Source organism: Oenanthe melanoleuca, chromosome 2, assembly GCF_029582105.1.
Source record: "Oenanthe melanoleuca isolate GR-GAL-2019-014 chromosome 2, OMel1.0, whole genome shotgun sequence".
Classification (NCBI taxonomy): Eukaryota; Metazoa; Chordata; class Aves; order Passeriformes; family Muscicapidae; genus Oenanthe; species Oenanthe melanoleuca.
Genome location: NC_079335.1, coordinates 79,389,621 through 79,413,508, shown reverse-complemented (window position 1 = coordinate 79,413,508; position 23,888 = coordinate 79,389,621). Strand labels below are relative to the sequence as shown.

Here is a 23,888-nt window from a genome sequence, read left to right as displayed (position 1 = left end):
CAATTAAATCGTTTTCATGTCTTAGATTTGTTCCGTTTGTAGCTCTTTATGTGTCTAATGAGCTTTGCCAAAATATTCAAAGAGCTACTGGAAAGTTAAGTATTTATCAGGGCTCCTGGATGACATGCTCTTAATTTTAAAAGCTCAGAATTTTTTCATGCCATGTGTGGAACCTGAATTTATGCATAAAGCCTGTGTAAATGAAGCCCCTTTGATTTAAATATGCAGAGACTTAATTACAGAACCGTAGACACCTGCATCCAAAAAAAATAACCCAAGCCTCACACTCAGTAAGTTTACTTTGATTTTCAAAAAAGGATTTTCCTAAAGCTGAATGCAGCTGGCATTAAGGCAGTGGCCTTTTCTGTATGACATGCTTGTGGAGTTTTCTCCTTTTTTCTGCGTAATTTCAAGCTTCAGTTTTAAGTTTTGAAAATACATGTTTTCAGTAGCTTTTTTCTCAAACACTTTTGGATTGCTGCTTTAGGCCAACAGCTTCCAGATCTACTTGATAATATATCTACTTACTTTGATTCAGAACTGTTTGCCAGACTTGAAGTTGATTTTTCTTTTTTGTGCAGCATCCATCTCCCAAGCAAATCAGATGTGGTAAAGTATGCTCTCGCTGAATACTGAAATCCATGCTTGAACAAGGCTCCAACAAAAAAGGATAAATAGGGCCGGGAAGAAACAATTGATAATTTTTCTGAAGTTTTTGCTTTGTAAATTTGCATTCTGTTTCATATTATGAGCATGGAAAAAAACATATATATGTGTTCATAAATAATTTTTACTCATTCTGTTAACCCACCAAGCCAACTGAGGCACCTGTTTATTATTCCTACTTTATCAGCAGGCTAGAAGTTTTCACAGATGCATAATGACTCACTAGCTGTTAGCAGCAGAGTATAAAAGCTGCCTGTGTGATCTTTCCTGTCTAACAAATACAATAATTTCATAGAATAATTTAGGTTGGGAAACATCCTTAGGATCATCAAGTCCAGCTTGTAACCTAATGCTGCCAACTCTATTACTTAATTGTGTCCCTAAGTGCCACATCTACATCTCTAAGTGCCTTCAGGGGTGGTGATACCAGCACTTTCCTGGGCAGCCTGTTCCACTTCTCGATAACCCTTTGGCTGAAGAAATTTTTCCCGCTATCCTAATGAAATCTCCCTAGTGCAACTTGAGGCTGTTTCCTTTCATTCTGTCTCCTGTTACCTGGAAGAAGAGGACAGTCCCCACCTGGCTACACCCCCCTTTCAGGCAGTTGTATAGACCAACAAGGCTCTCCTGAGCCTCCTTTTCTCCAGGTGATGCAACCCCAGCTCCCTCAGCTGCTCCTCATAGGACTCACTCTCTAGATTCCTCACCAGCTCCACTGCCCTTCTCTGGACATGCTCCAACCCCTCCATGTCCTTCTTGTAGTGACCAGCCCAAAACTGAACACAGGATTTAAGGTGCAGCCTCACAAGTGCCAAGTACAGGGGGTCTGTCATTGTCCTGGTCCTACTGGCCACACTTGCTGCTATAGGCCAGGATTCTATTGGCCTTTCTGGACACCTGGGCCTGTGCTGGCTCATATTCAGCTGCCTGTGACCAATAGGTTCATTTGCTCTGATGGACAGTTTTCTAGCCACTCTTCCCAAAGATTTCAGTTAATTTAAAGCTCTTTGACCCAAGAAGTGTGTTGTCATAGTTTCAGCATTATGCAGATTGTCTGTATGTGGTGTTTGTGTGTGCTTGAGGTTGCTGTAAGGAAGAGAGAGCTTGCCTCAAACACTTGAATGACTTCTGTGCTTACAAAGCTATTGTGCTTGAAATAGGTTTTCCTTTCCCTCCTTGAGGCATTTAGAATTGTTATATATACAATAATCTTACCCTTTGCCATTCATAACAGGAGAAGAGGAAAAATGGTAGTAAGTCCTGTGGGTAATTCATAGATGTTGCCTCTGTATGGTGTGAATTAACTCTCATTTTGAGATAGATGACTTTGTGAAAAAGGTGGAGGACATGGACACTTGACTGTCTTTTACAAGTTTCTTAAAGGTCAATGTTAAGAACATCTGGGTTTTTAGCAGTCAGCATGTGGATGTCATTTTGCATAACATGATCTTAGCTGCTTTTGTGTTCCTTTCAGGTGTAGGATGTATGAAACACCAGATTTCTCATTTAACTTACTTTTTTAACTTTTCAAGGGAACGAGAGAGGGAGAGGCATCGGCACCGTGACAGCAGAAGATCACCATCACCAGACAGATCCTACAAGAAGGATTACAAGAGAGCCGGAAGGTAAGGCTGGCTGCAGTGTGGTCTCTTGAGCATTTGAGGCTCTGTGCATCCACTCACATGAGGTTTTGTATATATATCTGAAACCCAGAAAAAATGAGTGTCTTAAATTTATGATCATCTACTGATACATGCAAAAAACAGTTATCTCAAGACCTTGTATGGGTAGAAACAGGATTAATCTGTGGAGAGAGAGAGTTTCACTGTTGTATTGTAAAGACTTTCTCTTAAATCTTCTAGTCTGTAAAGTACCAAAATTAATTAAAGTCACTCTATCTTTAGATTACCTTTTAGAGGCTTTTCTTTTATTGCTGCTCCTTTCTGAATGCTGGATACTTGAAAACATTGCAACGTTATTGGTTTTGTAGGCAGAGGAGACTAAAAGAAGAGTAGGTAGTTTCCTTACTCCTCTTTTGAAAGCATTACTCTTATGATGCACTAGCATTATCACATCTTATGTTGTTCAAAGGTGTGTTGGGATAGCAGAAGTGTGGGTTTTGTATAATCGTTTTAATGAAACTCAAGTTCTTTTGTCATACCAATAGTATGGTATGTGCTTTGAAACTTCTTACTGTAACTTGTAGTTGTGACTGATGTGACTTAGTTTTCACCAATGAGTTCCTAACTTAAAAATACAATTAAAAGACATTCACCTAGAATGCAAGTAGAAATTTTAATTTAAAATGGCATATATTTTTAAATTTTAATTCTTGAATAGGGCTTAAAATAAAAAGCATATACTATTTTAAGTAATTTTTATGGTAGTTCAAAACTAAAAATTACTCTTGTATTCTTTATGGTGCAAGTTAAAAGCTGGAAAGGCAACTGGATTTTGCTGCAATATATATGACAGAATGACTTGCTCATCTGAAGCAAACTGTTTTTCATTTTAAAATAATAAAGAGAACTGCTTTTGTTTCCTTTCTCCCACTAAGCCGGTCTCCAAGCAGAGAGAGAAAGAGAACCCGATGGGAGGAGGACAGAGAGAGGTGGTCTGAGAACCAGAGCTCCAGTAAAGAGAAAAATTATACTGCTGTCAAAGACAAAGAATCAGAGGAGAATGCTTCTGAGAAAAATGAAGAGGAAGATGAGGAATTGCTTAAGCCAGTCTGGGTTCGCTGTACCCATTCTGAAAGCTATTATTCCAATGACCCTATGGATCAAGTGGTATGTCAGTGAGAACTCTAAAATGACTGCAGACAGTCCTTTATAATATGAACCCTTCAGCAGGAGCATCATTTTGTGTCATTTAATTCTTCTCTTTTCCCAATCAACTCAGACTTCTAACCCTGTTAGAGTTCTTCTCTGTTTTCATCAGTTCCTTCTGTCTGTTAGCATTCAGATAAGTGATACATTGGAAGAGTGATACTTTTTTTTTGTCTCCAGGAGGGAATGATCTGTTTTTTCCCTGTTTACACTGTGTTTAACTTGTGAGCAGAGATGCCTCAAGCACTGTATATTCCTGCAAACTTGGAGAAGTGCTATACCAGCAAATGAAATAATGATAACTTCTCTGGTTCACCTGGTGAAGCAATGTATGATATGCTAAAGCCTTATTAGATATTCCCATGTTCCACTGAAAGATCTGTCTTTTCAACCTTTTTTCATGAAATGCTGGTAGATGTTGAGTTCTTGTACTATTCTAACACTGTTCTTTTTTTGTTCTGTTCTAATTTTTTTATTAACAGGGGGACTCTACTGTGGTAGGAACAAGCAAGCTCCGGGATCTGTATGAAAAGTTTGACGAGGAGTTAGGAAAGCGACAGGCAAAAGCCAAAGCAGCCAGGCCACCATGGGAGCCACCAAAAACCAAGCTGGATGAAGATTTAGGTAGGCTAAAATGATGACAAACCTCTGAAATGGAATAATCTGTAGTTAACCACTTTTGGCAGTTGTGTGTATTTAATAATGTAGGTGGTTTTTAAATCCCTCTTTTGTTTTTCATATCCATGGGATATGTAGCTCTTGATGGAAGTTGAGCTAGATTATTTACCCAGAAAGCCTAGGGGGGAATGGAGAGTATCCAGCACTACCAAATGCTAATTTCTTCCATGGCACAAAACACCCTAAGCATGGTTCCAGAGAATGGTACATGAGAGGCTTTGAGGAGCTCCTGGGCTTATATTTCTAAAGAGCAAGGAGGAGTAGTGGTGATAGACTCAGTGCTGTAAAAACAAGCATCTGAGTTTTTATTCAGTACTGTATTTTTGTTGTGCAACTCTGCCTAGTATGATCAGATATCTGCAAAAGTGTCAGTTTTCATAACATACATTATCTGCATTATCTTGTCCCACCCATATGGATCTTCTGACAGTGAAATACATCCAGCAGCATCAAATACTGGTTGAAAAGCAGAGCAGAGGTTTTTATAGCAATTTGTCTACTCAGAAGTCAATGAAAGCTATTTTTCTTGGTTTGTTTTGTGAAAATTGTTGTTCTTTTCGTACTTCCAGCATTTCAGTGTTCATAATGTGTTTTTTAGTCAGTTGTTTTAGTTCAAGAAATTTGTAGGTGTATCATAGTAATTTAGATATTCTCTTGGGCTTGCTTTTTAACTATTGCTTCATTTTGGCCAGATGAGCTGCTTCAAACTCTCAGGTCTCATTTTAGTAACTCATTAATAAGTTGCATATCAAAAATTCCAAATCTGAAATACAGGCATAATGACATGGTTACATGCTGATGGTATAAAAGGAAGAGGAAAGAGATGGTATAAGAGGAAGAGGAAAGCAAAAAATAAATACAGATGAAATAAAATGTGAACTCACCTTTGTAAAGGAGTTCTTCATATTTTTTTGAACAGTGAATTTGCATGTATTTAAACTCCTTCAAGAATCACTAGAAAAATTAACTGTAGGGTTTTTTAGGATACATTTTTTCATGTGGATGAATCAAGGATACGACTGCTACACTCAACATACTTGTGTAAAGCCCTCATTCCTTAGATGTCTGAGGAAGAAAGCCTGCTGCTCCAGGCTAAAATATGATCGGGCCAAGGGCAACTTCTGCAGTTTCTTTTTCCACTCTTTCTGGAGAACCCAAAGATGCTGTCTTCACTGTTCCCCTGGACTAATTTGGTGTCCATGCCAGCTTCTCCTACAGCCATGTAGTGTCTAGTAGTTTGTCATATTTTGTACTTCACTAAAGGCTGTCTCTGTTCTGGCTTGTGCTAGCAGCAAATCATGTGTTGCAGTGAGATAGCAGTGTGTTCCAGGAGCACTTCTAAATCATGAAAGGCTGATAATGGAAGAAATTCTTTACTGTGAAGGCAGCAAGGCAACAGGTTGCCCAGAGAAGTCATTGATGTTCTATCCCTAGCAATGTTCAAAGCCAGCCTGGATGGGCACTTAGCAACCTGGTCTAGTGAGAGGTATACCTCTCCATGGAATTGGGTAGTCTTTAAGGCTTCTCCCAACCCAAACCATTCTATGATTCTATGCTTTCAATATGTTACAAAAAGTTCTGTATTAATCTTTTGAAACTCCAGCTTACTCTCACAGGTTCCGTGCATGTTTTGCACCTGAAAATAGACTTAGTATTAATCAGATATATATCAGAAAACTTTTGAAACTTATGTCTGGGAATATTTGTAGGAATACACGTGCACACTTTGTAAGGAAACTATTTCAGCTGAGCATAGGTGACCTATGTAAACCATGTGTTCCAAGGACATATTTTAATTACACCTTATGCCAAATTATGAACTGTGTAAAAATACATCTTGATTTAGAAAAAGGGAAGCATTTTCCTAGTGATGTTCTCTCATTTTCTCTCCTTCTTCTTTTACTAAGGAGAGTCAGTAAAAATGTGTACTTTAAACCCATAGTTTCACAGTATTTGAAAGCACTGAAGTATAGTAAAGTATTTTCTCTTAAATCAAAACCTAAAAAATGGAAGAAACATTGCATTTTATTCCAAGAATAAGATTAGCATTACTTGCATACTAGTATATGTCTTGGTTATGAAGGCATTTATTTAAATTGGAGCTGAGGATATCTGTGGAAATGAGTGTCTGAAATTATGTGCATAAGAAAGGGAGTCACTCCACAGTACCACAGGAGATTAGAGGTATTGAGATCAAGGTTTTTGTGATTTGGCTTTTTTTGATACTAAGTCCAGACATTAATTTATGTTAAAGAATGCATTGCTATGGAGAAGAGAGCATGTGGAAGTGTTTTTCAGCCATCTTTATTTCTTCTGTGTGAATCAGAGAGCTCCAGTGAGTCAGAGTGTGACTCTGAAGATGACAGCAGCTGCTCCAGCAGTTCAGATTCGGATGTCATTGACGTCATTGCAGAAATTAAGCGTAAAAAAGCACACCCTGATCGTCTCCACGAGGAATTGTGGTACAATGATCCTGGACAGGTAGGGTGTGAGGGAGAAGTACTGGGTGTCCAAAGTCATTCTCCCAAAAAATTGAAAATTCTGCCTTGTTGTTAAACATGCAGAGTGACTTCTCTTTCCAAATGCTTTCTTTACCCCTGTTTTCCCTTTTCTCTCTCATCTCTTCAAAGCCCTTCACTTTTGATTTCAAGAGCATGGTTCCAGCTAATTAATCCTGAGGATTATTTGGTTGGAATCATGTCTGACAGCGTTATAATAAAAGCAGAATGCTAACAATGTGCTAATACTGTCCTTTTAGCCCTGAGATAAAGGTACACAACTGAATTCTTGGTGGAAAAAAGGCAATGTGTTTACATCCTTTACAAATTTTTCACCTTAAGCTCTCAGCTCATAATGATAAATAATGTTTTAAATATGTAGTTAATGCTTCTAATTTCTTGTCTAATGTTTCTTTTATAATTGCATGGAGACTGTAGTTCTCATTAAACGTAATTGCTGAGCTCAAGAAGTGCTGTTTTGCATGTACACATTGCATAGAAGACTAGTTTTTGTTTGCAAATTTACTATCTTCATTTTTCTTACTTAAATATTTTACAATCTATTCTCTCATTTCAAGTGGCACCTCAGTAAATTTATTTTCCTTTCACTTTGTGTGATGTATGAGTTTAGCATGCAACAAATCATAATGTGAAAAGATACTAGAATGCATATTGCCATTGTGGTAATTCAAAAGTCTTTTGAATATTCCATTATAGATTCATATTTATGCTTGTAGTTAAAAAAATGATTGAGCATAGCTAGCTGTTTTTATTTGTATGGAAAACAAAATTAGTGAACTGTTTAGATATTTAACAGAAAAAGATTGTGTAGCTCTTGGGCACACTTCAAAGTAATGTTCTATGAAGAATATTAACGAAAAAGGAAGTGGAATAACTGTAGAAGGAATAGATTCAGGAATATTTGGTATATGAGTTTCCTGCTGAAAAATGCTCTTTACCAAAAACTTTCTTGAGGCTGACTCTTCATCTTTCTTGAAAAGGCTAAAATCAATCATGGTAAGCCTGTCAGCACTGTGCTACTTCTGTGTAGATTTTATTTGAAAAGGTTTGAAGTTTTTTAGGTATTTATCTCGTGTGTCAAAATGCTTTCTGTCAATAAATAAAACAGGAATGATTGCCATGCACTCTGACATATACAAGTACACCATCCCACCTGGAACTAGATTTGTAGGATGAAACTTCCCAATTCTTCAGTCTGAGAAGTTTGTCTGTTAATTTGGATAATCTCCAGCGGTGTTGACAGTTGCCAGAAAATAATTTGTTAAATTCAATGTCGCCACAGTGACTTTTGCCTTACAAATGTGATCTGCTTGTTTGTGTTGCTCTGTTGGTCAGAGAAGGCATTGCCTGTGTAAATTTGAGATCTCTCACCATCTTTTTACCATCAATTCATGATTGTTCTCCTGCAACCATGAGCAGTGTTGTTGGGGACAAGATAGGTATGTATCTGATTGCTTCTCAAGTCTTGGGCTTTACAGGTACTTCATTCACATCTCTCTCAGTTTTGGCCTTTGCAGTTAATACAACAGAGGCAGTATTTGTGCTGAACAGTACTAAGAATTAAGGATGAGATTTTCAAAAATACGTGATGATTGTTTAAATAGCTCAGCAGACCTTAGTTTTGGAGCACTGATGAGCAATTAGCTGTTGACTTCTTTTTTAACTCTCTTCTGTCTTGTTGCTGTATAAGCCAATGAGGAAGTATGCTTCTACCTAAGATCATGATTCTATTTCTTTGAACCTGTTCTTTCCTCGAGGGTCTCAGAGTATGGGAAAAACTGTGTGAACAGCAAGCTGTCACATCACTCCATTGTTATGATTGTGTAACTAAGTTTCCAAAGGGAAGTGCACTGCTTCTTAAGTTCCTCTGAACATATGCATTGTGCCAGTGTGAAGAAACTGAAGTTAACATCAAAACTAAAGGTTGCATCCCTATCCCAGCTGCCTAAAGCCAACATTAACAGTAGTGTAGTAATTCTTGCGTCCTGTGGTATCTTCACATTACATCTAATATGTGATAATGCCATTTAGCCCCACCATGGATGCTGTTTATGTTTTCAGATGCTTGTAATAGCATGAAAAGTTCTGATCGTTTTTCTACTGCACTACAAGTTTATTGTTTGTTTGTCTTGGGTTTTTTCATAAGTCTAAAAGAATTTTAACTTCTTGTATTCAAAGTTTGATTAAAAACTGGGGTTGGGAACTTAATTTGATTCTCTGCTTTGTTTCTGGGCTTCTTTTGTTGGATTTCTACAGTAAGCATAATGTAAGAGCAGAAAGCTTAAGGCTGTTGCATTGGTCTTGGTCATAAAAGTGGAAAGCGACTTTGAGCTTTTTGATGAATGCACTGGCCCTTTTTGGTATAGGCACTTGATGCACCCATACAGAATACTCAAGCAGGGTATTTTTTCCTCTTATATATTTTACTGATCTGTTCATAGGATGGATTTGAAGTGTTCCCATCAGTTCTTTAAAGTACCAAGTAAAATCTTTGAATGGCCTGCATTTTAGAGGATAACTTTGTTCCATGGCAGAGGGCATGAGGATGGGTTTTCAGTCAGACAACTCAGTGGAAATGTTTGAATATGGAGAATTCAGCATGTAAATGTTGACACACACGTTTGGGACCTGAATTTTGTTTTAGGCAGTCAGCATGCTGTTTGTGTGTGTAAGTAAATGGAAAAGAGTTATTTTATAGCAGGGTGGTACAATTCTGCTGACAGTGTTTTCCATCATGTGCTTCTGAAACAGTGATGAAGTTCTAATACTGCTGTGTAGTTTTTTTACATTAGTCTACAGTGTTTTCAGTTTTATTGGCTTAAGAACATCCAGTTAATCTAAGAATGACAGGCTTTTAGAAGCATCAGCACTCAGGGCATTAAAACCAACATACTTTTCCAAAACCACTTTTCAGTAAAACCAGAATCCTATTTTGTTTTTGACAGATGAATGATGGACCTTTGTGCAAGTGCAGTGCTAAAGCCCGGCGAACAGGAATAAGACATGGCATTTATCCTGGTGAAGAGGTATTAGTAATTCTAAGGATTGCAATTATGAATACGAATTTGCAGCTGTAAATTCCTGCTTCGGTTGATTTGAGGGGGTTTTCCCATGCTTTACAGGCTGAGTAAAAACAAACTCTTTTGCAACTTTAAATCATTTAGTTACATAACCTCATATTTAAAATGCAATACTGGTAATGAAATCCATCTGGAAACTATAGAAAACTTTGGCTTGTGTTTGCTTAGTTTTAAGGTTTTTTTTTTTTTTTTTTTTTTAAGTTTCTATAACATGATTGTGTTAATAGAAAAGAGCTTGTGATCAAAGATCTGCTATCTTCAAGTGGATGAATACGTTTTGAAGGGCCTACTTTGTGAAGTGATTGCTTTAAAAAAAAAAGTAAATAGTAATTCTGCTACTGAAAGAAGCAGAAGGCTTGTCAGAAGGCATTCTTGCCTTTTGTAGGCTTTTCAAATTACCTTAATACTTTTTCTTTAAAAATTTAATTTTTCACTTGTTTTTCTTACATATATTTACTGGAACAATTGTTTGTTTCTCTGCAGTTAAATAATTACAAATGTTTCTGTGAATTATTTGAGTTCAGAAAATTTGCTTTGATCTGAATCTTACTATAAATTTCTCCAGTTCAGGATCTATTCCTTCCCATGTTGCCACTAGGGTTCTTCTTGCAGAAAAGTGAGAATATTTAGGAGGAGAAAACTACTGTACATAAAACTTGCTGCATGAAGGCAGCTGTTCCCTGGAGCAATGCCATCTGGGAATCCCAGGCAAAATCTCCTTGGATATTCCTGTAGGTGAAACTGCCAACTAGCTTGTTTGCAGCTGCCTTGTCACAGCTGTAATAATAAGCCGAGAAGCTTATTTTGAGGCAAAGAGCCAACAAAATCACCTTACTTACTGCATGAGTTTTGCAAAGTGGCCAAAGCAGTGTGGTGGTATAGCTTCTTGCTATTGCCACAGCCATCTTTTGTTCTGCAGTTCAGAATAGTACCCTGCTCACTGCAGTGATTTTATTTTTTCCCAGTGTATTCCAAACAGGCGGGTGGCAGCCTCTGATCTGCAGCAAGTTGTATGTAGGGCACATGAAAAACTGGTCTTGACTGGTTATTAAGGAATTTAGGTCTTTACACAGGACTACTTCAGAACAAGCTGGAGGGAAACATGAAATCACAGCTGTCTGGCTACCTTTGGACCTCAAAGTCAAGCATTACAACTGGGAGATAGAATGGGGTTACTAGAGCTACTTGTATGGGGATAGACTAATCCCTTCTCTTCAAGACTTAGATATCATCCCCCAAGCAGATGAGCTGATACCTATCTTGATAATGTACCTTGAGATCTTCTTGTGTGATGTCCAGGCATCTCGTTGTAAGCTTTTAAAATGTGTTTCCTGAAACAAATTTATATATGAGAGGAAATCAGTCTGGAATATAAACAGCTAACTGTTGTGTGTAAGAGAGATGGAGTTACATGGAAAATTTAAAAAAAAAAAAAAAATCACCTTTTTTTGCTTTTGAATAGCTTTAAAAATATTTCTAAAAGTTAAAATGGAGATAAGGCCACACTTTTCTCCTTCCCAGAATGCTTAATTATGACTACCTGCTTTTATTTAATTTTTCTTAATGCATATTTCATGGCTATTAGAAATGCTTTATTCTCTCTTTTAATCTAAATTTGCCTTGACTCTACACATAATTCTACTTATCTCTTTCTTTAAGCCCATTAAACCATGTCGCCCCATGACCAACAATGCTGGAAGACTATACCACTACCGAATTACTGTGTCACCTCCCACAAATTTCTTAGTAAGTACTTTATAAATAATTTGAACTAAGACTCTTGTTTTTGGTGACAAAAGTCGTACTGCTTCTTGCTTACTCCATGGTGGTTTTGTTTGCTTTTTTAAGACAGACAGACCTACTGTTATTGAGTATGATGACCATGAATATATCTTTGAAGGGTTCTCCATGTTTGCACATGCCCCACTAACAAACGTAAGTATGGTCATTGCTACACACTTTAGGTTTCATACAGGGGATTTCTTTAGAAGGTACTTATTCTTCCCTGAAGCAAAACTTCTCTAAAACAACAGTACATGTATGCTACAAACATCTTTCCAGCACTGAGGACAGGGGAAAGGTATTTGTGCTAACCAATCTCAGGTTTTGTCTTGACTGGTTGTGGTAAGCAACATCTTTGAACTGTGACTGAAGCTGTGATGTGCATCGAAGTAATGTTTTTATGTGTTTCACAGTTTGGATATGAATTAAACCGTGGAACAACTTGTTTAAGATTACTAACTGGATTTAAATTGTCTGAGTGGGTTTATTAAGTTGGCAAAGTTTAAAAAACTAGCAGTAATAACAAAAAAGGGTTTTCCCTTTAAGTGACAAATGAAATTTTTCAGAGATCCACTCTAAAGGGTTTTCTGTTTTCTTAAAACTTACCTAGATGTATCCAATACTCTCTAACAGCTGTTCAGCTTCTTCAGGACCTAGCAAGTTACAATTTTTCATAAAAGCTGTAGGTATGTACAAGTGTTTGTGTTTTGAAAGCAGGTATAACAAGAAAATGAAATGATTGGTACCTGGCTGCCTTGCTTTTCCAGTATAAACTGAGTTAGCCAAATGTGAATGGAAAATAGGCAGATTCTTAATTTCTGTACACTTGAAGATTTTTTTGTTATCTTGGTTATTTTGAGGTTTTCTCAAAAAGTTCAATGTATGTTAGTTTCTATACCTATGTTAGTTTTTATACCTATTACTAGCTACATTATCAAAGCCACAACTCAGTGCAAGAATGGTTATGAACACAGGACTGGGATGTAAGGATATTGGAACTAAGAGGCACTGAGAAGAAATTACTTTGACCCTGACAGTTTGCCTCCATAATGGATGTGATAACAGTTTACTTCTGGTGGTCAGGGGAAGGGAGTCTTGTTGACAAGTCAGTGAAAGAGTTCAGCCTCTGGCATGGCAATGGGAAGCACTGCTGCCCAGTAGCATTAACTCAGCCTCAGAGTTCAAGGCAAATTTGTCTCAAGGCTTTGCATTTTCACTTTGCAAATGACCAAAAAGGAGAAGTTTTGTTTTACTCATATTAAATAATAAGGAGACCCCTTTATCTTTGCAATTTTTGTGTGTATTTTGTGACAGGAAGGCAGAGAGTTATGGAAATGTTCAATACACAGACAACAAGGAAAACTCTTCTTTGATATGAGTAGTTAGTGAAGCTGTTAAGCTTACTGTGCAGTACATATTTACATGCACTTCGAGGTAGGGGGAAGTGATGAGCTACAAATGATTCTTTTTTACAGAGCTGAATGCAAAGCCACACCGGTGCCATTCCCATTACTAAAAGATATAAAGCCCTTTTGAAGGAATCTCTTGATGTCATGAGATGATTTTTGGCATACAACATAAAACCTACTCTTTGAGGGACACTTTGGAACGTATTTGATAAAGCAGAGGTAGCAAAAGGTAGTAAAAATAGAGATCTGAACACCAACATCTTTGCATTAATCAAATTTCTGTAGTATGAAGTCTTAAGTTTGCATAGTTAGGGTTATTACTGAGTTACTGCTGTTACTGCTGAGTAATAACTGAGTAGCTCAAGTGGTTAGTACAGTCACAGAAAAAATTATTTTCATATTATCAATACCCGACCAATTTTACAATACCAGCTGTGTGCTCTTTTAGTGTGTGTTTGCTTATGTACATAGAACTCCAGTTCATGGAGATCTTAGTTGTGGTCACTTCTCTAAACTTCTAGTTTAAATTATGTGTTAGAAAATAAGTAAACAATCCCTGTGCTTTTTTTAAAGCCTCACTGGTTAAATTGTGACAGGTTTTCATCTGCTTAGATTCTAAATGGTATATTTGGCTTCCAAGGTTTTAGGAGGGGTTTGTATTTACATTTAATACTGTAGCAAATTTTAAGAAATGCAGTTTTGTTTGTTCATTTGGTGCAGCTTCTTAATTTGTCATGCAGATATCAATAGATTTTTGTAGTCAAAATAATCAAATGTTTGACAGTGGGCTGCAAGAAGATGCAGTCAGAATATTGCACCTCTGCTATGTACATTGATTTCATTGCAACCCCAGTGCTGTTCAGATATTTATTTGTGTACTCATAAATGTAAAATAACCTTGGGTTACTTCACTTTCACAGATCATGGAGTTGTTCTAACATTCTTTCATGCTTTTGAGGCCAGTGAGTAGTAAAATTGGGTAAGAGCTGTAGATGTGTAAGGGAAAATTAGGCATTTTTGTATTCTTTTGGGAATTTAGCTTTTGTTCTCTGAAAATCCCATTAAAAATGAAACATTTTCAGCAAACTTATATTATAAAAAGGTGAAAAAAATAAATTAAATGTTTGTCTTACTAGCTAGTCAGAGGAAATTGAGGTTATTTATTGTATGAAATTAGTATAAAACTGTAATTTATCCCTGAGCCATAACATGTAGCTGTGACTTAAAACTGCATTTTAATACAGTATAGCTGACACAGCTGTCAGTGTGCTAAAAACACCTTGCTTTCAGATCACTCTGTCAATCTGACATGTGCCAAAAACAACAAATTCCCTTACAAATATCCAAGTAAGAGAAGACTGAAGTTTACAAGTGTACTTTTTCTCCTAAAGAAAATTTAATCTCCAGTAGATGGCATTATTTCACCTTCCTTCACCATCCCTCCTGTCAGCCTTGTGCTTTATTGCTGAGGTGAAGGCTGGAACTGGTACTCCCTTTACACATGCTTGTGTTCTTGTCTTTGCATGATCCCCCAGAGCAGCTGTTTTAGTAAGTGCCCTTTTCAGCAGACAGTAACACCTTTGCATACAAAATTGTATTAACTATACATTTGATGCTGTATAGTTTTTAATGCTGAATTTCTTTTTTCATTCCAGATTCCTCTATGCAAAGTAATCAGGTTTAACATTGACTATACAATTCATTTCATTGAGGAGATGATGCCTGAGGTAAGATGGATAATCAGTCTAAAAATCAGAATGGGTTATGAGTTGTTGGTATGTTTAATGGATTAAACTCTTCAGTATCCCACCTTGTGAAGTCTCTGAGACTGGCTCTGTTCTGAACGAGTGGTTGGAAAAGAGCTTGCACTTACAGGTACTAGCATAAATCCATCTACCTAGGCTATCATGTATTAAAATCAAACAGTAAGAAGTGCTTATATCCATAGGTTCCTTTCATTTTAAGTTCTATGCAATATCTGTAAATTAGGCATTACCCGTCTGTCTGACAAAAATAAGGTGTAGGGAGGTATTCCTTTGGCAGGACCACAGAAGGCAATGACGCAGCTGAAACTTAATCAGAAGTTTGAAGCTCTGAAGATTGCTTATCAGTACTTAATATAAGCTGTTGCAAAAACAAATTTCCTGTGGATACAAACAATGCACATTGAGTTCATAATCTGTTTGTGGTGGGATTTTTTTATTACTAATTAATGCCTGGTGGAGTCAGTTTGAGAGGTAAAGTGCTGCAATGGAACAGTGTGTATAGATACAGAGACACCCCTGCATGACAGCTATGAAGATAGGATCAGTATTTAGTTTGGTCATATGTATTTACGTTTTTCTTTCTAGTTATCTCTTTTTTGGTTGCTCAGTGGCTTCTAAATGTATACAACGCCTAAAAAGCCCTGAAATAAACAGCCTTGAAATGTCTCAGAATAATGTGATCAAAGCAATTAATTTCTTGTAAGAGAGTGAATGTACTATGTTGTCTGCAAATCTTGAACTGAAACAGCAAATGGCCACCAGGGAAAATAAGGAAGTCACCATTTGGGGGGGGTGCTTCTGGGTAAATAGCTACAGCATTATTTGCAGACCATCTTTATTAATGATTTTTGAAAGAGAATGTGGTGTTGAGTTTGGAATTTATGGCCGATATCATACATGCACAATTTATATTAATCTGGCCTGATTTTGTTTGTTCAGAAAAGTTTATATGTTCGTTCACTAAAGGAGCCATTTCCTCACTTCATGAGAAGAGTCTCTTTTTTCTTTTTTTTTTTTTTTTTCCATTTCATCTTTTTTCTGCTTCTATTGGCTAGTTTGGTCATAATCCTCAATTGTGTTGTACTCATACTTGCTAGTATGAAGTAGTGTTAGTGATAGTATTACCACAGATGGTGATTTATAAACATTTATTATGAACATGTGGGAAAAAGTGAGCTATGAAAAAGATATTTCTCAGAAATGTGTCATCTGCTTAGCTTGCTCAGGTGGAAGAGGTTTTAGTGCTTGGCAGATTATTGTAGATTCATAATTTTTGCCTATACTGTTGATTTGGACATTGAGTGAAGAGGATTCAATACCATTCTTTCTTGACAATGCTTTCTGAGGAGACCACTGTGGTATGTTAGAGTAGATGATCACAAATATATCAATACAGTTTACAGAACCCAGTATATAGTGGTTGGCAGATATGAAAACAGTATTTTTTTTCATTGTGTTTTATTTAACTGTATATGAATGACATTATTTATATTGCAGTATTATATATTTATAATTTTGGTCTATTCTTTATTTCCCCAGAATTTTTGTGTGAGAGGCCTTGAGCTGTTCTCTTCATATCTATTCAAAGATATTTTGGAGTTGTATGACTGGAATCTTAAAGGTAACATTCTCTTTGAGAGGGTCCTCAAAATAGCAGTGTAACTGCTGTTTTGTGTGGGAGGGACAATCTATTCTTCAAGAAGATGAAATTAGAGTTCAGTTGTGTGAGCTGTAGCAATGAAAATGCACAAACTTGGCACTATATCCTCACAAATAAGCTAAATTTCTGCCTTAATCCAGAACTTTTATTTTACTCCAACAGTAAATATTGCTGTGTGTTTAATATTACTGAGTATCATGTGCATGGTACTTTGAAAGCCAAAGTGTCAGGTAAACTATTCTTTCCTTTTACAAGCTAACAGGTTGCTCATACAGTATTTCTCTGCAGTCAACTCAGAAAGCAGTGTCATGCAGACAGCTGTGGAGAGTTAACGTTATCATTATAGCTGAATGTTTTTGTCTTTTGACAAGATGAAAATACTTGGTTTTTTGAAGATTGCAACAAAGGAGAATGCTGCTCATGGTCTAAAAGAGAAATGAGAGTATCAGAGGAATTTCAGTTTCTGTAGGGTGTCTTGACTTTGTGGCATTGCTCCCTGCACTTAATGCAGTTAAACAGGAGCACACAGGTTTAATACATTTTGTGTAGCTTTTGGTTTGATACTAAATGTATTCTAATGTCAGTGTTGTCTCCTCTGTCACTGCTTCTGATTGTTTTTTCTGTTTTTAACACCAGGTACTTACAGGTTTAGTTTTTATTTTCTTGCAGAGCTTTATAAGGGCGAATAGGAAAATAAAAAAAAATACCCACAAAACAATATTGTGGAAATTTCCATGTTATTTTTGTTACAGTGAACAAAAACCACCCCACTAATTGGCAGGAGATAAACTAGTGCTTGTACTTGTAAGGCTTAAGTGTAATTAGTTGGTTGTATAAACCAACATTTTTCTATTACTGTTTTATTTAAAGGTACTGGGGTTTTTGTTAGGTTCTTATTAGTTTTAAATTATTTTAGATTTCTTTTAAATTGTCTGTGTGAAGGCTTTCAGCTTTCACTACAAGTTGTCTCTGTTTTTTTTTTTTTTTGTTACTTTTTGTATTGAAACTTAATCCCTATCAAATGTAATCATTCATTGATTACATCTGCAACAACGTTGTCTCTTTTCTTCTTTTGAAAGTATGTTGGTGTTCATAAATTTCCTGTATTTTTTTTTGTTTTTAAGGTCCTTCACTTGAAAATGATTCTGTTTCCTGTCCCAGATATCACTTCATGCCGCGGTTTGTGAGATTTCTTCCAGGTAATGTTTATACTATGTAGCTTTATACAAATTAGATCTAAAGAAACTTTTAAAAAACCCAACAAAATAAAAAATAACCCTATTCCCCAGAAAAAAGCCTCCACAAAAAGAAACCCTTATTTCAAGTGAAGTAGTTCAGTCAGTGCAGAGATGTGGTGCTTCTACCTGAAGTCTTAAGTACTTGCTGGCACTGTGGATGGTTTACACAGAACTGGAATTCTGATGGGCAGTCTTGCTTCCAGCTTTTGTGTCATTTTAGTCATTTTAGGCAGTGCTGGGTCCTCTTTGGCATGCTCTGTGAGGGAGCTGTGGCATTTGAGGAGTGCTGTTATCTAATCTCACACATTTCATGACCCCCCTGCTCTTCAGGGTACCGTGTGGTTGGATCACGATTCTTGATGTGCACGGGTCAGCATGATTGGCATGAGCACATGTTTTTGTGATTATTTCTTTATTCTAATGCTAGCTTAGGCCTTGCAGCAAATAGTGAAAGACAAAAGCCATCATTCCAATGCAGCTCAGCCCTGGCCTGCCAGGCAAGGACAAGATTCCATGTGGAGCGTTGTGCTCATTATGAGTGAACAGCTTACATAGGCATTTAACACATCCTAAGACACCAGGACAGACTTTCAGTTGATGTAAATGTCATGGCTCCATTGAAAATGTGTCCTGCTGAGATCTTGCCAGTGATTGCTCCAGGAGGGTTGTGTGGACAGAAGGATGTGTCACAGCTGTGGGATTTAGGGTGCATATGAAACAGAACAACCTTCATCAAGAGGGCTGTGACTGTGACCTGGAGGTGCTTTCAGGTCTGGGCTGTGAAACTTAGTTGAGATATTAATTACAGCTGGAGCAAAATGAGTTTTGGCTTGTTACTGTGGAGAGTACTGATGGCTAGATGACTGTATTTCTAATTATTGTTCCTTCCTGACTACACAGCACTGTTCAATCAGAAGCAGAGCTCTGAGGCTTGCTAGCAAACATTGATTTGGTTTTGCTGAAGCAATTTACAAAATAAGCCATCAAGCCACATGTGGCTGATTAACTTGACCTCATCACAAAATGAGAACAAGTTTGTCCTGCATAGTTTGTGTAGCTTGAGGATGCTTTCCTGTTCAGGACTTTTATATGCTGTATTTATTTGTTTTTTTTTAATTTTAGTTTAGAAGGAGTTTCAGTTCTTTCTGTGCTGTTGGGTTGTTTAGTGATAGGGAGAGATAAGTCTCTGTAATATGTATTCCTGTGTGCTGCTTCTTCTTGAAGGTCCCAGCCTTCTAACTCTTTTTTAAAAATGCCTTTTTGGTGATATTTCTGCATATGTAGTTGCCTTTTAGCTTATTTTTGGCGGGTTTTTTTTTTTTAAATCAAGCTTTCATTTTTTATTGATTATTTTTTTAAGTATCCTTGAAGATTTTTAATTTTCAGAGAGTGGAGGAAATATATTTTGTTCAGACATGTTTGCAGAGCACTTCTTATGTCTAATCAAAGAAGATGTTGGTGCATCAGATCTCCACACATCATCATCTGTCTCTTTAAAGATAGAAATGAGTTGCTGATTTCCCATCCCTCCTACTTTTTCTTTCTTACTTTCCTAACATTGTCTGAAAATAATGAGGTTTGGGATGTCAGGTTTTCTGTGTGGATTTACTTAGAGACAGGCCTTGGGGTAGCTCAGACCTAGTCATATCTGGTTTACTGAGATGCATAGCATGCAGAACAGTTGCTGTATTGTATTCATTTTCATAGGTTTTTTATGATGATAAATATATTCAGAGAGTGGAAGACTAGAAAAAAACTGTATTTGAGGTCCCAAGTATTGCATATTCTGATTTAGAAAGGGTCTCTGACTTTCATTGAGCAATCTATACTGTCTGTGTACCAATCTTCAGTGGATAAGGATACACTTATATTTTAGTGACTGGGGGGTGTGGGCTAGCTCTTGCATAAAAGTATGATCCAGTTTTGACAAAGAATAGTCTTGTAAGTGGAGTCCTCCTTTAATTTGAAAGAAAACTTTGCACAGTTAATGATCTGTCCCTGTAGATATTTAGAAGTATTTCCTATTTCCAGTGAGGTTTGGGGTGTATTTTCCCCACTCAAGATTCCATCTTGGAGTTTGAGTGAGTTAGTTGTTCTGACAGGCCAAGTTACCCCATTGCCTGTCATCATTTCTGTGCGAGAGTGCTGTAATTCCAGCAGAAGTAAGAGAAGGGCTTGGTTCCTCACATGTCTTGTCGAGGACATCATCTTACACAGTGCTGCTGTTGAACAGCAGCTCTGCAAGGCTTTTCCACTTTGCCTGGGATCACTCTCCTTGTGCTCTGGTGTCATCCCCCATGTTGCTCTAAGGTTTTTCTTCTGGTTTGTCTCCATTTCTCTTTTGTGGGTGTAGTGATAGAGAGAACATACTCAGTGTCTGGACCAGGTTGTTTCTGCTCCCTGAGGGAGGGAAATCAGCATTTATGTTCTGTGGGGCTGAAGCTTGAAGATTCCTGCATACCTGCAAATTAACACTGTTATTAAGGGAGGGAGTTAGAGAGATGTCTGTCAGAATTAAAGCATTGGGAACATGCAGTGACTTTTTACTTACATGAGCAGACATACTGAATAGTCAGTGAACTGAGTGACCACTGGGTGGTGATCTGTCTGGACCATCACTCACCTTTCCTGTTTGCATATTCACATTTGTACCTGGCTGCCTTAAGCCAGTCAGATTATAGTGTCTTCTTTTGGTACAGGCAGCCTTTCCTGTGTGTTTTTCCTGGGGTCTCAGAGGTATTTAGTAATTTTCACATGCCCTTGATTCATTTAGTGACAGAAGACAACATGAGGCTCTTTAGTCTTCATTACTGCAGTTATGGCATGTAAGCACTAAAGATGAGTTTGAAATGCAGAGATAGCTTGCAACATTCATCCAGAAGTATCCTGTAAAATTTTGAGTGTTCTTAAAAAGAACTGCGTAACACCTAAAGGCTTTTTAATTGCTCTTGTGAAAAGAATTATAAAATTGTGAGAAGGAAGATATAATGGAACTGCTTACTAATTTTGAAGTTTATTCAGCCAAGTTAGAAACTTCTAGTTTACAGTAGGATGGAACTGTTACTCTCACCACCATTATTGTTACTGCTTTAGATTAGCAAAATGTTTATGCATGTGCAGTATTCATCAGTAAAATATTTGCTTTCATAGTTGTCAAATCACTTAAGCATTTTGGATTTTATTTTGCTCATACAAATGGTTTTTGTTCTGCATATTTTCTCTTACGCTCATGCTTTAGAAGTGGATCTCTGAAATGTGTTTTTTTTCATTTATGGTTTTAAGATGGAGGGAAAGAAGTGCTCTCAATGCATCAGATTCTTCTCTACTTGTTACGATGCAGTAAAGCTCTGGTGCCTGAAGAGGAGATTGCCAACATGCTTCAGTGGGAAGAACTGGAATGGCAGAAGTATGCAGAAGAATGCAAAGGGATGATCGTTACCAGCCCTGGCATGGTAGAACAAATAAATATTTTTTTGGTTTTTTGAACAATCCAGTGACATGTACGTGTCTTCTTTCAGAGAGTTTTTTACAGGCTAAATTTGAGCAGGAAAAGATGACCAGTGGCAGTTGAAGACTGCAATAGGAACAGTTTATTGACTGGTTCCAATCCTGAATTGTCCCCTCTGCTGCTGTACTGAAGGGTGTATTTTCAGAGGGGCACTGTTTCAAATGTGCATGTTAAAAGGAACAGCTGTATTTTACGTATGTAAACTTTCCTATTTTCTCAGTTTTTATGTGCATGATCTCGTTCTCCTTTCCCAGACACAGCACCAGACAAATAGTAGCTATTTGCTATTTACTTTCCTCTTCCTCTTTTGACCCCCTATTGACAGTTCTGTTTAATGTGTGCTGTCCTAACACAGGCTTGAACACGGAAAATGTGTTTTCTGCCTGTGTAGTTTTTTCCACATTGTTTATGTGTTGCTCTCTCTCACACTGAGGAATTTTGTGTACATTAATTAACGCATGTATGAATTTTCAGTGCCTAGTTTGAAACCCCTGTGGCCTTATTATTTTTGGAACAATTGGTATTTTAAAACATATGTTCTCCGAACACAGCTCCTTTCAACTTTGGTGTCTATGTGAATTCAGCCCATTATTCTGACTTTACCTTTTAAGAAATTTGGGTCACAAGAATAGATGAATGCCCACTGAAAACTCAGGGTTGTATTTCTGTAGTTTGGTCAGTATTGCAAAAGGGTATCTTAGTAGTAGAGGCATATTTTGGACCTTATGTTTGAGACTGCCATGCAGCTTTCTCAGTAGTAATATCTTTCCTTTTCTGACTTCATTTTCCTCCTTTGCTCATAGCTCAAATTCTTAGTTTATGAAGAAAAAGTGTAACTTGGTACCATGCCTAAGAAGGAATTTAGTTTTTCAACTGAAAATCTTGTCCCCAAACTGCATCCAGGATATTTCAGTTTGTATTTTTAAGTATGGTAGCATAACATTAGTAAACTACTTATTGAGCTAATAATAACTTGGGTCAGATAATTTTCCTCTTAATTTCACTCTGAGTGAAGTACAGCTTTTGAAACAACAAGAAAATTAGGCTGTTTCTGGGAACATGAAATACAAAAATACATGTGTATCCTCACTATGGAAAATTCTGCCTTGGCTGCTTTTAATGATTGCTAAACCAGAATCCCATAATAGAAATTTTTAGAAAACCTGAACAGCCTTAACTTGCCTGTGGTTTCTGTGATACAAGGTACATGCTGGTCCACAAGCTGTCAGCATCTGAATGCTATACATTGGCATAACTTCAGTTATTTTGCTGAAGATGTGCTGATTTCAGCCAGCTGAAAACTTGGTTTTTTTTTTTGTTTAGCATGAAGGAATGCATTTATTTTCCTTCCTAGTGTCACAGAACTCTGTATGTACAAAGCAGTGTGATTTGTGAGCTGTAGTGTTAGTTCTGAGATCTTGGGTGATTTTTTTTACTGGCAATCTTTGCATTCTACAAGGCAGTGTTTTTAGAGACGTGTGGACATCAAAATACGGAAGCATAAAAGAAATCTATAGTGCTTTGAAATGTCATGTTATAATGGCATCATTAGGTGTTTTTTCTCTCAAGATTGCAATGACATTCTTCTTAGTTTGTGGATTTTTCCTGTACATTGCAGCATATTGTACTGATTATGAATGTAAGTGAAAAACAGAGTATGAAACTATTACCTATGCATTTTACAACATTAGAAGATAAAACAGTTCTGTTGGAGAGACAATATGAAACTGTGTTAGAAAATGACAGCTCTTCAATTCAATTATATCCACTTGACACAACAAAGTAAAACCACTGAATTTTGTTTTGTTGCACAGCATCTCTTCAGAAATAATAATTCCTCTTGTGATCAAATCTAGGTTTTATGCATGTGTTTTATTTTTTTCAGTGTGAGGTGTATATATATGCAATGTGGAGAAGGGAAAAAACTTCAGTAATATATAAATCCCACTTAAACAATTAACAGTAGTTCAGCATAATTTAAAATTATTTCACTTATTCTTGGTATTTCATTAGTTCAATTAAACATGTTGGAATAGATTTAGAAGTTCACAAATTTCAGTCATCTTTCATACTTCACTCTTCCTAAAATATTGATGGTTTTCTCACTACTACATAGATATATGTATATATTAACATACTACATCTGCATGCTATTTCATGCTGTGTTCTATTGTCAGCAGAGCCTTGGTTGATGAGATTTGGGGTAGAAAACAAAAATAACAGGCCTCTGTTCTGTTAGAATTTCTTTGTTTTGATGTGGCTTTAAAGGCAAGGTTGTGATTATTGGATAGTTATCAAAGCACTTTTAAAAGAGCACAGGGATGAAGCTCTGGAAGAATAACATCTAATTTGCTTGCATCCTGTCTGCTGGTGTGCAGTTTATACTCAGTATATATACTTGATATATTTCTTTATGCTGCTGTTTGTTCATGTGACCTTCAGAAAGGGCACTGGAGAGGAGGCTGGTGTTTCAGGAAGAAATAAAAAAGCATAATCCAGCTATACCCCTCTCATAACTGTCAGTGAGGGAGCAGTTGTGGTTAAGTCTTGGGAAGTTCTTTTGTCCTGCTTGCTATCAGTCATCTGTGAACAGCTGTGTAACTGACTGGCACAATGCAAGGCAGTGTCATGGAAGTGGAGAGGAGTCTGGTTTTGAGTGGTCCTGAGATCACACATTTAACACAGATCCTGCCATGGGCATATAGTGAAAAGATGTTCTTTTTACACTTATGAATATTTCATTGCCTCTGTTTA

The 23,888-nt window shown here is 37.0% G+C and overlaps 1 protein-coding gene across 1 annotated transcript in view; it reads left to right on the top strand.

Annotated features, from left to right (window-relative positions):
* DROSHA (drosha ribonuclease III) overlaps nucleotides 1–23,888 on the top strand; it is a 73,784-nt gene that overhangs the window by 4,349 nt on the left and 45,547 nt on the right. The window contains exons 4-14 of the mRNA XM_056483827.1: nucleotides 2,199–2,291; nucleotides 3,224–3,455; nucleotides 3,977–4,118; nucleotides 6,499–6,653; nucleotides 9,637–9,717; nucleotides 11,431–11,517; nucleotides 11,620–11,706; nucleotides 14,618–14,689; nucleotides 16,268–16,349; nucleotides 17,513–17,587; nucleotides 20,909–21,078. Coding sequence (XP_056339802.1) covers nucleotides 2,199–2,291; nucleotides 3,224–3,455; nucleotides 3,977–4,118; nucleotides 6,499–6,653; nucleotides 9,637–9,717; nucleotides 11,431–11,517; nucleotides 11,620–11,706; nucleotides 14,618–14,689; nucleotides 16,268–16,349; nucleotides 17,513–17,587; nucleotides 20,909–21,078 — 1,276 coding nt within the window. The remainder of the gene's footprint in view (nucleotides 1–2,198; nucleotides 2,292–3,223; nucleotides 3,456–3,976; nucleotides 4,119–6,498; nucleotides 6,654–9,636; nucleotides 9,718–11,430; nucleotides 11,518–11,619; nucleotides 11,707–14,617; nucleotides 14,690–16,267; nucleotides 16,350–17,512; nucleotides 17,588–20,908; nucleotides 21,079–23,888) is intronic.